General features: G+C 33.6%; 1 protein-coding gene across 10 annotated transcripts in view; it reads left to right on the forward strand.

The window, feature by feature from the left end:
• Positions 1-16134, forward strand: part of NRXN3 (neurexin 3) — a 1234604-nt gene that overhangs the window by 87182 nt on the left and 1131288 nt on the right. For all 10 annotated transcript variants that reach the window (XM_087724996.1, XM_087724986.1, XM_087724939.1 and 7 more), the window contains exons 3-4: positions 3442-3459; positions 15744-15773. In XM_087724996.1, coding sequence (XP_087581122.1) covers positions 3442-3459; positions 15744-15773 — 48 coding nt within the window. The remainder of the gene's footprint in view (positions 1-3441; positions 3460-15743; positions 15774-16134) is intronic.

Raw genomic sequence — 16134 nt, forward strand, 5'->3', positions numbered from 1 at the left:
TCACTATTCATCTGACAAAATTCACATGAAACCTTTACAATTAAACGCCACAGACATTTCATACCATAGGCTTGACAGGGATCTGAGTTACAATATCATCTCTTCATCTCCGTTGATCTTCACTGTTTCCCTTTCTATTTTACCCAAGTGGCTTGTACTGTATCTGACAAAGGCAGTCACCCTGCTGATCCTTACTTCAGTTCTACTATTAGCATCAAAGAGCAAAAGCAAACAACCTTGGCTTGCAGCTCTGAACTCCACAAAACCTTGGTGAATGGGCTCTTGTGTCTAGGACAAAAGAAATTAGGCATTTTGTTGTCAAGAGACTTCTCATGCTGTTTTTGAAGAGCACTAAGCTAGATAAAGAGGATAACTTTTGCCTTGAAGAAATGCACGCAAACCTTTGCGTTTGTATACATTCTAACTTTCATTGGTTTTTGCATCACCAAGAAGAGAAATTGGGTGGGCTGATATCAAAGCTAGCTTGAGCGTAAATAGCTTTGGGTTTTAAGGGGCTAAGTATACTTAAGAGGGCTTCTCTACACAAGCTTGCAAAGAAAAGGAGCCTCATAAGGAGAGGATTTGGAGTGGAGAAATAACAGGGGAGCGGTGAGCTCACACTTGGGTTGAGCTCTCTTTCTGTTTGTAAGAATCTATTTGTCAGAATAGCAATAGTTCTAGAAAGAACGAAGTACTTTTCCTATACCACAGTTACTGTATCTTGCAAACAGAATCTTTTTTAAATTAACTGACTTTAAAGTAAAACTCGACAGTAGTGACATTATTCCCTCTGATATTCTTGCTCCATAATAAAATAATTAGTTCAAAGAAATTATTTCCCTTTGGCGCTGAAGATCTGGTTCTGCCAGCGGGCCTGGGGAAACCATAGCGGGATGGAGCCCATTAAAAGGCTTGTGTGATTGGCTGTCGCTGGGGCGGGAGGTTTGGGGTGGGGGTGATTTTATTACATTAATTTATTTGATTTTTTATTAGTTTTGCTGTTTTTAGATGTGGTTTTTATATCCTTTAAGCCACCTTGATTCACCATGGGCGAATAGGCAGCAATATAAATTTAATAATAAATAAAAAATAATAAACATTTGGTTACAGACTGTTTACATTGTTTAAGTTTTGCTCTATTGTTATTTTTAGTTAAAAGACTGCTAGCAGGGGGTCAGGGTTTTAAAGTAGCAGTCTTTTAACAGATTCAAAGTTGCATTAAACTCTTTATACTAGTGGTGTTCTGTTGGACACTAGCATTTTGAATTAAATAATATACATAACTCATATATACCGTAATTCCAGAAATGACCTTGAATAAATTTAATTTAATACACGGCTTTTTTACTAGCCAGAAATTTAATTTTGGGGGGAAGGAGGAAGGGCAGCAAATACAGAGAGATTATGCAACATAGATGTGTTAAATGTTTGGACAGGGACAGGATTTTCCATGTTTAGGGGTCTTTATCGGGTTTTCCTTTGTTTAAACTGTTCAGTTGCTTAGTTGTATCAGACAATTGTGTTGCTAAAATTCACCGACATTATGGAAGCTTTGAACACTGCAAAAGAGAGTTGGTGGAGGTTGCAAGTTCTTTACAAAAAGTACTTGAACTTCAAGATAGTTTGTGTTTTAAAGCTATTGTTTCTAAAACGCTAAGTCAAGTAAATATAGAGAACAATATAGTTACTGAAAAATGGTATAGCAGCCACCATTAATTAATTAGTTTCTGAAGATCTAATGTTTTTTACCATAACTTTTTTCCGTAATATGAAGAGCCGTTTTTTTGTAGTTTTTGTACATTATTTTTAGAACTAAGACTACCATGTGTAAAGTTGTGTAAGTACATCTAAAATTGCACCATTAGTGTACAATATTGTACTGTAAAAGTATAGTAACATATTTTGTACAAGCAACATGCAAACATACCTAATATTAGAGTCAAAACTGCAAGCTGTTGCACTCTTTGCTACCTAAGCACTTGTATCTGAATTTGCCATCTGGGCAGTAGGAAAAAGAGTTTAAAATAGAAACCATAAACAATGTGACAAAGAAAGGAAAGTGTATTATTTAAGCAGAAATAGCTTCTTATAGCCATTTGTATGTTCTTTCCTATGCAGCAAATAGACAGTTGAAAGGGGATTCAGATTGAGAACATGATAAGATTTAAATCTTATCTCTTAGCATCATGTACCCAGATCAAATCATCTTACCTCCCCAGGAATTGCATTGTTTAAAAAAATGAAGAAAAAGAAAAGAAAAAAAGATTGTTGATTTTTCCTGAACAATCAGGTCTAAAACAGTCAAAAATCCTCCAAAAATGATATAGTAAACTAATCTACAAATCCCCTTCTTAAGTATGATAAAAGGATAATTCTGTTGAAGCTAATTCTGTTGAAAATTTATTGTCTGTCTTGTATGATCATTATGAGTAATTCAGTGATGTTTATTGATGGTATTCATAACTCACAGAAAGTGTGTTCATATTATTTAACTGCTAGTTTTTAAAATGATGTTAGCTTTTAATGACCAAAATTGTGGCATGCTCTATTGTAATCAAAGAGTAAATTAGATGAATGTGTAGTTGGTTGAGTTTATAAGATTACTGTGTTTCTGCTTTTTCAGAAATTGTTTGGCAATTCAGGGTGTAAGAATAAAGGATATACACATGCAAAACAATTGATTTAGGATTCAGATGATAGAAAATAATGAATTTCTTCACCTTGATTTGCTTACTTGCTGTTTCTATTAAATGATATACCATGAGAGAAAGATGTGGTCTTTAATGCAAAATAATATGTTTTTCCATTTAATAATGGGGAAGGGAGTACACAGAAAATTTCAGTAAAATTTCTGCAATGTCTGCAATGAAGGATGGTCACAGGAAACTGGGCATAAAGAACTACAATAGTAGTTTTTGTTTTGTTTTCTTTTGTTTGCTAGAATCTGGAAAACCAAAAATTGGTCATAAATTCACACAAAGCCTTTCAGAAGGAGAACAATTTGCCTTTTTCACCAATATTACTTATATGTTCTTGAATTTATGAAAATAAAACTGTTATGCTGTGAATACAGTCTTTTTATCTTTTTAAAAATCTATTTGTGAAATAAATACCACAGAATATTCTAACCAATATTCTTGCAGGTCTCTGTGTTGGATCTATCTGATTCTGGAACTTTCTCTCTCCAGACAGATATGACATCTGATTAATTTCTACATGCACAGGGGAGAGGGGATCCAAGCCCTTTTCCCTTGCATGATGGGCAGATGGCTGAGGATGGATGGTTTTTTAAAAGCAAATTTCTGGTTTTGCATGTAATTGATTTCCATGCAAAGAAGCTAAGCTGCTGGTGTGTTTGCATGTGGGTTTCTAATATGTTTTCTCTTTCTCTCTTTCTTTTCTTCCTCCCTTTTCCTGCTTCCTATGAAAATGCTTCATCAGATGCCAGTCATGTTCCAGGTGAGTGTTTGGCTTGCCAGAGTATGGGAGGAAGCTGCCTTCTAAGAATGATAATGAAGAAGAATTTCAGTTGTGAAGTTTAGAACACATATTCAATTGACAATCATTGTCATCATAGATAAACACCTTATGGGATACACAAATGTAGGATTATAGTAGTCATTTTCTTGGAAAGCAAAGCACACAATAAAGTGCCAAAATACTCTGCACAGCATAGAATAATATAGATTTATTGTCACTTTCTAATCCATTTCAAATGAAATGTTGCTCTTAAAGTCAACACTTGGACATAAACACTTTCCTATTACCACATAGAAATTTTCAAGAACTTCATGCAATGTAAACCAGTAAAAGAAGTAATATATTGAAATGTTAAAACATAATTATTAGTGCCCAGAAATTGATCATGGTGCACTATACTGAATGAAGACAGGCAAAATGAACCTAATTCATTTCTCCACTTCAAGGTAATATTCATCCAAAATGAACACTGACTACAAATTCATGTGCTTATTCCAGTGTTCCATTCTACTGTGCAACTCTAATTTCATAACTTTGATTTATTTTTCATTGAAATCAGCAGACCTATTGTTCAATGCTAGCTAGATTGCTCTATTTTTCCTGTGACACAGGAAGCTTTATCATGCAACAGACAAGAAATAGAAGTAGGTATTCAAAATTAGATGTTTTACACGGTATAGGTTTAGCTCAATTCTTAAAAAGAATGGAAATCAGCCCCAGAGGACTGCAGTGTTTGACATAGAATGGTGGACTAATGGTTTCTTCTGCTATTAGACAATTTGAGTTGGAAGTATAATTTTAGTTTTTAACTAGGCTTCAACTACTTTATATTATTTTGTGTTTTTTTAATCTCTCCATAGGTTTATACAATCTATGAAAGAAAAGGCAATATACAAATTGAAGAAACTCTTTTTTGCTGTTTAAAATTGCAGCTCCATTTTAAGGTCAAGGTCAGAAATTTGGAAAGAAAGAGATGAAGAATTTCTGATAATTCCTAATAAGAGTGAAACTAAATGAATCTAAAGGAACAAATGGTTTATAATATAGGCCTGAGCATAGTGCTGGAGCTCTACTCAGATAGTAAGAACTAGAGACTTTTCTTCAGGACCCTGGACAGATACCAGGAAACCTTTTGGCAAAGTCGGGATAGCCTTATATTTCATTCTGCATTACTACTTTTGGGATCTTTGGTGCCCTCCTGAGTTGGTTGTTTTCTTGCAGACAATTCATTGCCCAACTAGGTAACATCATTAGAACTAGGCGGACCCCACAATTCAACCTTGACCAATATTCTATTGGTATTATTATCTTTCTTAGACCTTGCCTTTGTGCTGGAGAAAGGACATTACAATTACTGGAGATAATTATCTACCCTGCATATAATGGTCTATCACATTTCAAATCTATCCATAGTCCATCTAATTATCAGCAGAATTAGTACCATGTGAGGCTTTTAGTAGCAAAGAGCTAGTTTGATGTAATGGTTAAAGTGGTGGTCTATAAACCAGGAAATTGTGACTTCTGGTTTTGCCTTTGGATTGAAAGTCAGCTGGGTGACTTTAGGCCAGTCACTCTCTGTCAGTGCAACCCATCCCACAGGATCGTTGCTGTGATGAAAATAAGGAGAGGAAGATGTATTATGTATGTTCACTGCCTAGAGTTACTTATAAGTAATAAAGGTGGAATAAATGTCTAATAAATAAGTATGTATAAACAAACAAACAAATAAATAAATAAATAAAAGGGCCTTTACTTTTTGTTGGATATAGCCCAGGGATCATGATCTATCACTCTTGATTTTATGATCTTCTGATGTGAAAGTGCCAGCTTCATGGGCAGTGTTATGTTTTAAATCCAGTATCTGCATAAGTTGGAACAGTAGTTGTCCTGATTCTACTGGCCCATCTTAATTGTGACAGTCTGTCACTGATGGCATACCTTGATCATGACAGAATCAGGTCAAGAAACTTTTAGTGAGAAAAGAATTATTTATTGATGGATTTATTTTGACCATCTTACCTTGTCTTCAACTTCAGATTCCTAGACCACCTTATAAAGAACAGGAAAAAGTGAATTCTTGCCTTCAGGTTACCTCTCTAAACAAAATTGAGCTGGGAAACAAAAAAAGTAGGTAAACATAGGTGAACACTTTGTTGCAGTGTTCAGCATCAATGGGAAATTATTTAGCAGGCCATACAGATGGTATTGATGTAAGCTGGAAGAACTGCTGCTTTTCCATCTGGAGACCACAGCATGGAGGTTAATGAAAGAACTACTATCAACTGGATCTGTATTTACTTATAGAGTAGAATGCCTACCTTCTGTTACTTTTTTTCTAGTAGATACCATACATTCAAAAAAGAATTTAGAAGTGTCTTTGGGTTATGCCTAGTTTTATGGCAACATACATTTCCACTTTATTCTCATCATATATTTCTCAGAACAAAATTATCTAATATCCATACTACCTTTTTCATACTCGCAGCAATCTATTTATTATATTATCTTTCCTTGATTAAGAATTCTATAGGAAACCCTTGTCTATATAATATCAATTGGAAAAATAAATTACACACTTTCTCTTTCTGTCTTAACAATGCCTAAACAGTGGACTTTCCATCCAAGAGATGCTATAGGCTTTTCTTTTTCTTCTTTCTTTCTCTTTTTAAATTACTTATCCCTTGAGGCTTTTAGGTTAACTTTTAATTGAATAAATTTTTGTAAGTTCAATCACTGTTATTCTCTCAATTATTGTTACTGTTCAATTTTAATTTCATTTCTTCATGCTCCCTTTCTTTGGGAATTCAAGGGCCTTTCAAATTCAACCAAACATCTAATCTGTAGTCATTTTGCTTAATCAAATCAAGAAATTATATTTTTTTTCTTATGTTCTTAGGCAATTTGATTTTTCTTCATATACCTGCATTCTTTATGAATGTAGGAAATAAGGAAATAGGAGCTATTGACAGAAGACATGATATGATGCAACATGGCATAAAGAAATTCTATCGCTTATGACATTTTTTTTCATCACTACCTTTATATTGATGCATGATGCACTTGATGAAGTGGACTTTATTCCATGAACACATACCATAATACATAGTCTTTATGATGCTAAAGAACTTTTATTTTTACATATACATATTTAATCTCACAGGTTAATTTTATACATAAATATCATAATTTGATTCAAAACTAGCAGAGTTACTATCAGCGTAGTAACAATGATCTGACAGTAGAATCCAACTGCAAGATGCACATTGAGTTTTTAATAGCCAGAGGTATCTAAAGTCTAATAACTAAATAAATTAGCTTCATTGATTAACTAATCAAGTAGACAGGCCAAAACTATTGTTCAATATTACAAGCTCATCATGAAAGGTCTAACATTGGTTATAGCCAAATGGGTATCCCCAGGGTTTCTTAATCCTGGCCTGCCAAAATTGTGTGAAATGAAACTTGATTGGAGTGAATTTCTCATTTTCATGCCAGTCATTTTAATTTTTTGGACTGATATTTCTGTTACCAGGGAGCCCACAAGAGGGCTAGTATCCCTCTTCTTTTAACAATCTGCTTGAGACTTTATTTAATTCATTTTGGATACTCAACTATGCTTTAGGTAATGACACAATTCAATATTATTAGTATTAGGGCTCAATACATCTTTTTAAAAATGACTTAAATTATACTGTCATGGCCAGATCTTTAGTTATATTTTCCACAATGACTCGTGGCATCTTTGTTTATTTAAAAACTTGGTATCTTGGTATCTTCCAGATGAGTTCAATTTGCAGTCCACTGAATTCTCAGCTGATGTGGAAGGTACCCATTTTTTAAAATTGGCATAAAAATTCAAAATGAATTTTTGCTGGGGGGGGGTGTTAATCTAGGTTTTTGAGTGAAATTAGACCTTGAATACTAATTTTTAAATTGCTATTATGAGGAACTTCTGGTGTAATTTTTTTGCTTCCTCTAGACTATTTTGCCTGATAAAAATTGAGTGTTGGTGCCTGGTAAATGCATCAAAGAAAAGAGAGGCAAAGAACATGGATTAAATTACTTCAGTGTGGCTCTCAATAATCATATTATGAAAAAGTACCACAAATTGCTCATCAGATTCTACTATGAAAATGGATTGTATTCCAATTTCCACTACAATGGGATATTCTTTGGGGGTATCTTTAAGATTTGGGAAGAAATAATCTGGCAACTAGGTAAGGATAATGAGACCCAAAAGTGGCTCATTTAATAAGTAAGAGGCATAAAATACCACAGCTTCTTGAAAATTAAAAAAAAATTAGGAGAAGGTACTGTAAGGGAAACAAAACTTGTTAATGATTAGCCCCATTTCTGGGCAGAGAGTTTTAAAATCCTTCTTTACCTATTTAAGGAATGGCTGAAAATGGCTATGAAAAATACTGCACTTTGCCATGATTCTATTTGCCAGTTCTCTGAGACCAGCCACAGAAAATGACCACCAGATCCAAATTGCCTTTCAAATTATCACTTTCTCATGTGAAGGATATCAATTGTGAAAAGCTAATGTATATTTGTTGAATACCATTTCAGTGAGGATTTGGGGAATTCTCCATTAACCTTTCTGGAATGAATGAAAGATTCACAGGAGTGAATCTTGGTGGAAGCTGCTTATAAACATATATTTTAGGATGATGTTTTTCAAACTTGGCAACTTTAAGATGAGTAATTCCCAGATTTCTCCAGCCAGCATGGGAATTCTGGGAACTGATTCTGCACATCTGAAAATTGCCAAGATTGAAAAATACTGTTCTAGGATGCTCGTTCTACAAAAAAACAGCCATTTACTTCTTGATGTCACATTCATATCAGAACTTACATTAATATTTTTTGCACGTATGTTTGTCTTGTTTTTTTCCTATCCAATGCCTGCTACAAGCTTTGATCAGGCTGCAGCCACAAGAGCAGTTGTATTAAAGTAGAACTGCAGTACAAGTGTAATTGATAGAAAACTGAAACTGTAGAACATTTATTGTTCTAAAATAAAGAGCAGCTAATATAAAACCCCTGTCTAATACAGTCAACATAAACATATTTGAAATATTTGTCAACATAAATATATTTGAAATATTTGTCTCTAGAACCAGTACTGCATCTACAGCTACTTGCTGTGTTGGTCTTCTTATCACCATAAATATGATTTCACTTTTAGTAATCATTAATTCATTTCTCAAAGTTTCTTTCAAATTGTCTTAGATTTTAAACCAGAAATAAAACCCATGACATTTGTATAGCTAGTTTCACATTGAACATGTCATCTGACCTGATTTACAGTCATATTATTTAACTTCATTTAATATTTATGCCCTTTTTTATGAGGACAATGTAAAATACCAACATCTAACTTTCACATTAAATTATATATGTATTACAAATACTGCTATTCAATAGAAAAGGTTGTTATTTAATGTAACAGCCAAAAATCTAAAGCACATACCTTTACAGTCAACTTTGAAAACAAATATATTTTGTCTGTATTGATTTTTATGATTGCAATAAAATTATTAATCAAAAATATATTTAAAAAGTAGGCAAGGGTAATGCAACAGAAAGTGAACCTATTTTCAACCTTGCTCATAAAAAAAAGTAGTTGAAATTACTTGGGACAGCTTTCCCAAGTGTCAGTTAAGAAAGCTGGTCTGTTTGGAGGACCTTAGATATAAAAAGATAGGTATAAATTAATCAACATGATATTATTTTCCTTCTGAAGTTGACAGAGATTTACTTTAAAATGTCTCAATTAGGTATGGGAAAAAACAGAATAGCATAATTGTTACCTGTAACTGGATTGGGAGTTGTTCCAGGCTTAGCACTTGGCTGGCCACTGCTCAGGGTTATATACCCTTAGCTACCCTATATTGGTATGGGCCAGTCCTTCTCAGACCAACCAGCTCAAAGGATTGTTGTTGTGGGGAAAACAGGGGGTGTAAGGAATATTAGTTACATTCATCTCCCTGAGTTATTTATAAAAATAATAAAGTCAGGATAAAAAACTCTTAAATAAAAATAATAATATTAATGATTTAGATAGGTTTGTCTTCTAACATAACCACTGTTTTATTAAGTGAACATTATAGATTCTAGAAGCTATGTTCTTGTACAGTATGTACAGAGGTAAAGAAACCCAGATTCTTTGAGAGCATTTCTTTCTGCCATGTATTTCCTCATTTTTATCTAGAAGGAAATTCTTGAAGTCTCAAACCTGATTTTAATCTAACTTCACCTGCCAGGTAATCCCTTCCATCACTGATTGGACCCAGCTCCCTCACTAAACAGAAACCGGCAGCACATAGTACTGAAGAAGATCCATTTTTCACTGTGCTTTAGTTATGTTCCATAATTCTTCCCTGCTGTCATTCATAGGTAGAAACAGTAGTCTGTGGAACTAAATAGAACCATACATCTTCCATCATGCTGACACAGTCTTTTTGTTCTAGCTGACATAAAAAAAGCCCTCCACCCAACATTGCATGGGCTGAGTAAAACAAGACAAGCTATAATTAAGAAGAACAAAAAGACTCTATCATCCTTCTTGGCCTCAATCACTTGTCATTTTAAACTGGCTTTTTTAATGCACTTCTACTCCTTTATGTTTAGTGGCTTTAATTTCCCGCTCTGTAAATGCTAAAAGCCTTGCCATAATTAACATTGACAAAAAAAGATGATAGTTCCAAGGTTTCTATTTTAAATACCCAATCCACAGAAATGCCCCCTATAAGTCCTTAAAGAACATGGCCAGTGTTTCAGTACATTATTCTTTCATATAATTGTCCTCTGAATCTAGTTTTTAAAAGTCCTTTTAAGATCCTGAGTTCATATAGATCCAAAAGTTAGCCCTTAAGCACTTTGCACAATTAGCAATATGTACTTTACTTTAATATGGAAAATGGAACTGCATATTTATATTTAAAAAGCGGTAACTTCAAGTCCTCAAAGTAGTGCTTTGAGGTCTATCATGATTAAATCTGGCTTTTTAAAAATAATAATGTTATTATATCTTTAAACAAGAAAGATAAAAACTAACAGAAGTTAATATTTAAGATGAAAGAAAAAAAGAAAGAGGAAAAGTGTGGAAAATAAATAAATACATTTAAGGAAATTATTTCCAATTTTCTTTTACAGCAATTATAGATACAAATTTCATTTAAACTTTTATTCTGTGGGTTCTTATTCTCCAAATCCATATATCATAATTTTATTTTTTTCTGTTTTGAGCAGGGGTTTCCTATTGGCATTAAACTTAATTAGTGTCTTTTTTCTAATCAAGGCTACCAATTTACCCATCTCTGCAAGCGCCATCATTTTCACCATCCATTCTCCCACTGTGAATGTCAAATGTTTCCACTATTGTGCATAGAAGTCTCACTGCAGTTATGATATATAAAAACAGTTTCATGACTTTTTTTTTCTTTTGTCAGTCCTCAAAATACCAATGCATATTGGTTCATTGCATATTTAAAATCATCTGCATTAATGTTGTATGTATCTAGACCCATTTTTTAAACATGTCCACCAGGCATGATAAAAAGTCACACTTGTTCACATTCATTAAAATAAAATGTCTTCAAGATTATTATACAATATAAATTTCAACCTTTTCATCTTCATATTATCCCATTGTTCTATTTGTATGTCATAACCAAAATTTTTAGCCATTCTTTCGCTTGTGCTTCTATTTCAAATTTCATTAAAATGTATACATTTTAGCCATAATGTTTTCATCATTTCTACCTAATCCTTTTTCAATTCAGTCTTAAAATGTTCAAAAACAAAAGTCTTTCTATCTATTTCAAGTCTTTCTATAATTGTACATAAGAAAACCATTGACACATTATATCCTTCTAATATCAAATCTTGTCATGATTTAATTTTGGATTTTCCCTGGGAGAATTCTAATATGTCACCATAAGTTACCCACTTGTATTTAGTTATAATTTCTCTTCTATAATATGCTTCTTGTGATGAAAGCCACAAGATATTTTTGGACACAAGCTGAGTTTATATCTATTCAATGTTCTCGATGTGACATGTCTCATAAAATGATTTTTGAAATCTATATTAACCTTAGTCTTGTGATATGAAAGTTAAATGCTTAAACGTTTAAGCTTGAAGCTTACACTTTAAATAATTTGCTCCGAACTCCAGGCATTTTTTTCAGCATCGCCCACTCTTCCATCCAAACAATAAGCTGCAAAAAATAAATTCAAACTACATAAACCCAAATTTCCTCCTCTTTCTTTAGCATCTATAAGAGCCATGGTGGCACAGTGGTTAGAATGCAGTATTGCTGACTCTGCCTTCAGTTAGGAGTTTGATCCTGACCAGCTCAAGGTTGGCTCAGCCTTCCAATCCTTCTGAAGTTAGTAAAATGAGGACCCAGATTGTTGGGGACAATAGGTACCATCTTATATTTGATTCATGTTTTTTCCTCTGCCAAATTTATCAGATTTAGATAAGTCTTTCCGCTGTTAAGTCATTCTATACAGCCATTTTTGCCAAAGTCATTTAGAATATTGTATGTAAATAAGATGTTCAGCTAAGACGCTGAACTTGTCGATCAGAAATGTCGGCAGTTTGGCGGTTTGAATCGCTAGTGCCGCATAACAGAGTGAGCTCTGGTTACTTGTCCCAGCTTCTGCCAACCTAGCAGTTCGAAAGTACATAAAAATGCAAGTAGAAATATAGGAACCACCTTTGGTTGGAAGGTAACAGTATTCCATGCGCCCTCGATGTTTTGTCATGCTGGCCACATGACCATGGACAGCACTGGATCTTTGGCTTTGAAACAGAGATGAGCACTTCCCCCTAGAGTCAGGAACGACTAGCACATATGTTCGAGGGGAATCTTTAACCTTAAATATAAATAAAGTTGATCAACAAAGTTGATTATGTGCCATTTCACATTTGCCTTTTTTAAAACTGAGAAATGGGTTTCAGAGTAGAAAATAACCAAGAGTCATGTCAACTGTGAGTGATTCATTCATTAAATTATCAGATACTTTCCTTTAAAATGACCAGAAACATCCAGCAGAGGAAGTGCTACATTGCTGGTGACAGTGTAAAATGATGTCAAAGCAATGCCCCTAGATTGAAGAGGAGAGATTTCTTGAGTATTAATTTTCTCCTCCTATAGTAGAGGAGGGAAAGTAGCCAAAAATAGCCATTAACTAATTTTTTTAACCAAATCTTCCTGTGCTTATGTTACCTTCCATGTGTGTGAGCTGGGAATCTATATAAATTTGTTTAATAAAAATGAATATTATTATATTTTCCCGAGTTGTCTAGGTAAGGTTAATGGGGGGGGGGATAGTTTAATATCATCTGCTCCACCCAGCTAATAAAAGCCCCTACAGAGAACTTTGGATATAATCAATAAATATGTCATTTTCTGCTGCAAGGTTATTATCAATATCATTTCTGACAAAACATTAGTACTTGTTCTAAAAGCATATAATCACATAGACAAATCCAAAGGAGAAAGCATGCAGTAAACACAGGGATGTCCTGTGTTTTATTATCAGCATTATGAAATTCTCTTTTCTTGTTGGAATACAATTGCCTAAATCCTGAAATATATTAATAACAGACAATTGGATGAACAAAACCTTATATTAAATCATATATTCTTAAACTATTTATAATTAACATATCTGTTTTGCTTTTTGATCAGTAGACTGTAGATGTCAAAAGTATATCATTACAGTTAATCGGGGATCCGAATACTGTAACAGTCATCTGCAAAAGATAATGAGCTGAATTTATCAGACAAGCTTTAAAAACCCTAGGATTATAATGAATCACTATAGGGAATCCTATTTGTAGGACATATTGAATATAGTCCTAATATCAAAAACTTATCAAGTCCCTTGCAGTGCAAATGTTTTCTTATAATAGATGCATCATGTATAAAGCATAACCATGCTTATGTTTTTAGATAACATTAAAGTAACATTAAAACATTTAAAATATTAAAATCACAGATCAACTTTTCATGGAATCATGGAATGGAAGGGACATTGGAGAGCTTCTAGTTCAATCTTCTGCTCACTGTAGAACTCCATTATGGTATCATCTTCAAGAGATGATCATCAACCTAGGTTTAAACATACATCTGTTCTGTTGAACAATTCTTACATTAGGTCTGATGTCCAGCCACAGTTTGCTTCATTATAATTTGAATTTATTGTTTCTTGTCTTCTGAGCATTTCTGCCCCGTTTTATACATGATAGCCATCAAATACTTAAACATAGCTATGTTTCCTTGCAATCTTCTCCAGGCTAAACATACCCAGCATCTCTAACTGCACTACACAGTTTTTTCCTTCCAGATCCTTAGCATCTGGATTGTTTTCATTTGGATATTTTGTGTTCTAAACAATGACCATAGCTGATAAATATACAACATCATTATCAAAAATTAAAAACACCAATTCAATCCTCTATATCCCAAACAATGCACAATTTGCAGTGCACGAGATACAAATTGATAATTGATAAGATTTAGAATGCTTTTTATAAAATTCAATCATAAGTCCAAGTATTCTGACATTGGTTTTTCAGTGCTTTAAATTTCTTTTTCTTTTTCTTTGTAGTTTGTATTATCTTTCTGGACTTAAAATGATTTTCCACTATTGAATCATCACTATTTTCATTACTTTTTCCTAAGCTATTATCACAGTTTCAACCTTAAATCGAACTGTACACTGCCATATAGATGAAGTAAAAAATACTTCATAATTCATAATTATGAATAAACATTACAGTTTATTCAAACAAAATATTGGGAACATATCTTAAGTCAAAGCTGTTGCAGTCATGGGATAAGAATTTCTCACTGTAGTTTTGGATAATTCTATCTACCTCCCTTCCTCCATTCTACAACACACACATACACAAACAAACCTTCTCACAAAATTCTTAATCAACAGAATTAAGAATTATACATATATGTGCATAGTTATACATACCATCAATTCAGGAGTTCTTTTGGATGAATATTTACTTACTTTTAATGATTTGGATTTAGGTTTCTAGAAGTAAAGGAAAAGAAAAGAGGACTATATTACTAGCGCTGTGCAAATCCTTTGAAAGAGATGCTTTGGAGCATCCAGAAATCCACAGAAAACTTTTCTCAAATCTTTCACACAGTTATGGTTTTCCCAGCTGCTTAAGAAATTCCTCCCATTAACATAGAAAACATTTGGCTGCATTAATGATTTCAAAATGTACTTCCATATGTTTCAAAGCATTTATTCAGGAGAATTTGCATTGCTGTTTAAATTACCAATCTAAAGGCTAGTATTGGTTGTGAAATCTGATGGATTAATATGTCATCCTGACATGTTATCAAAGTGAATTAAAAATGATTGAAGAACTGCAGTGGTATTTTGAGGTTGATGGTGGATGATGAACTCTTAATGAAGAATATGCACCAGAATTTTGGCATGACACCTTTATAATATTTGCAGTACAATGAGGATGGTTGTCTTCAAACCCATTATAGGTTTTCTTGCTTTTCTTTCCAGGGCTTGTACTTAACACAAATAACTAATTTTGAATGTATTTCTTTTCTTAAAATCAGTCTCACTGATACTGATGGAATGAGTACAGGTAGTCCTCAATTTACAACAATTCATTTAGTGAGCATTCAAAGTTACACTGAAAAAATGACTGTTTTTCATACATTGTAGCATCCCCATGATCATGTGATCAAAATTCAGATGCTTGGCAACTGACTCATCATACTCATATTCATACTATTGCTATGCCCCAAGGTCATGACATCACTTTTTGCGATCTTTTGACAAGCAAAGTCAATGGGGAAGCCAGATTCACTTAACAACCGGGTTACTAATTTACCAACTGTGGTGATTCACTTGATAACTGTGGCAAGAAAGATTGTAAACTGGGGCAATACTCACCGAACAAATGTCTCACTTAACAAGAGTAATTTTGAGCTCAATTGTGGTTGTATGTTGAGAACTACAGTACCTGTATTCCTTTTTTTCCTCTGCAGTCCAGACTTTCTCCTGTAATAGAGGAAGCTCTGGGCATGTGCACGTGTGTGTATGTGTACATGCATGCAAGGAATATAACAGACATACATTCATTGATGATGTATGTGATATTCCCCAAATTATTGAGCTATATAAAGGTACACATGTCTTCTTGTGTTTCTTTTCTGCTTTATTCTGTCTTATTTACTTCCTTTCTGTTTCTCAAAGGCCTTTCACATCTGATGATGAGCGAACAAGGTAAGTCTTTTTTTCCTGCCTTCTTTAGCAACTAATTAAAGCTTCAATCAGCAACCCTTTTGGAAAACAATCAAGATGTTATGTATCTTCTCCAAACTTTTGCATTTGTATCCCTCATTTGCCAGATTGCCAGACTCTACAGAAAATAATGCTCACAACCCAAAGTCCAATGTATTGGAGTAAATGAATATATACTGTACATATAAAAGCAACATTGGAGGAGAAATGCAAAATTTTCCTTCTCTTATATGGAAGTGTAACCTTCATGTTTTCAACTCTAGTACAGCGACTTGGTAGACACTGGCCTTCAAAATTAGTCAGTGATATGTAAGATCATGATGACAGTTTTCATGGCATGGAC

This window comes from Thamnophis sirtalis, unplaced genomic scaffold (assembly GCF_051295495.1).
Source record: "Thamnophis sirtalis isolate CommonGarterSnake01/CBP01778 unplaced genomic scaffold, rThaSir2_p1.2 scaffold_1, whole genome shotgun sequence".
Taxonomy (NCBI): domain Eukaryota; kingdom Metazoa; phylum Chordata; class Lepidosauria; order Squamata; family Natricidae; genus Thamnophis; species Thamnophis sirtalis.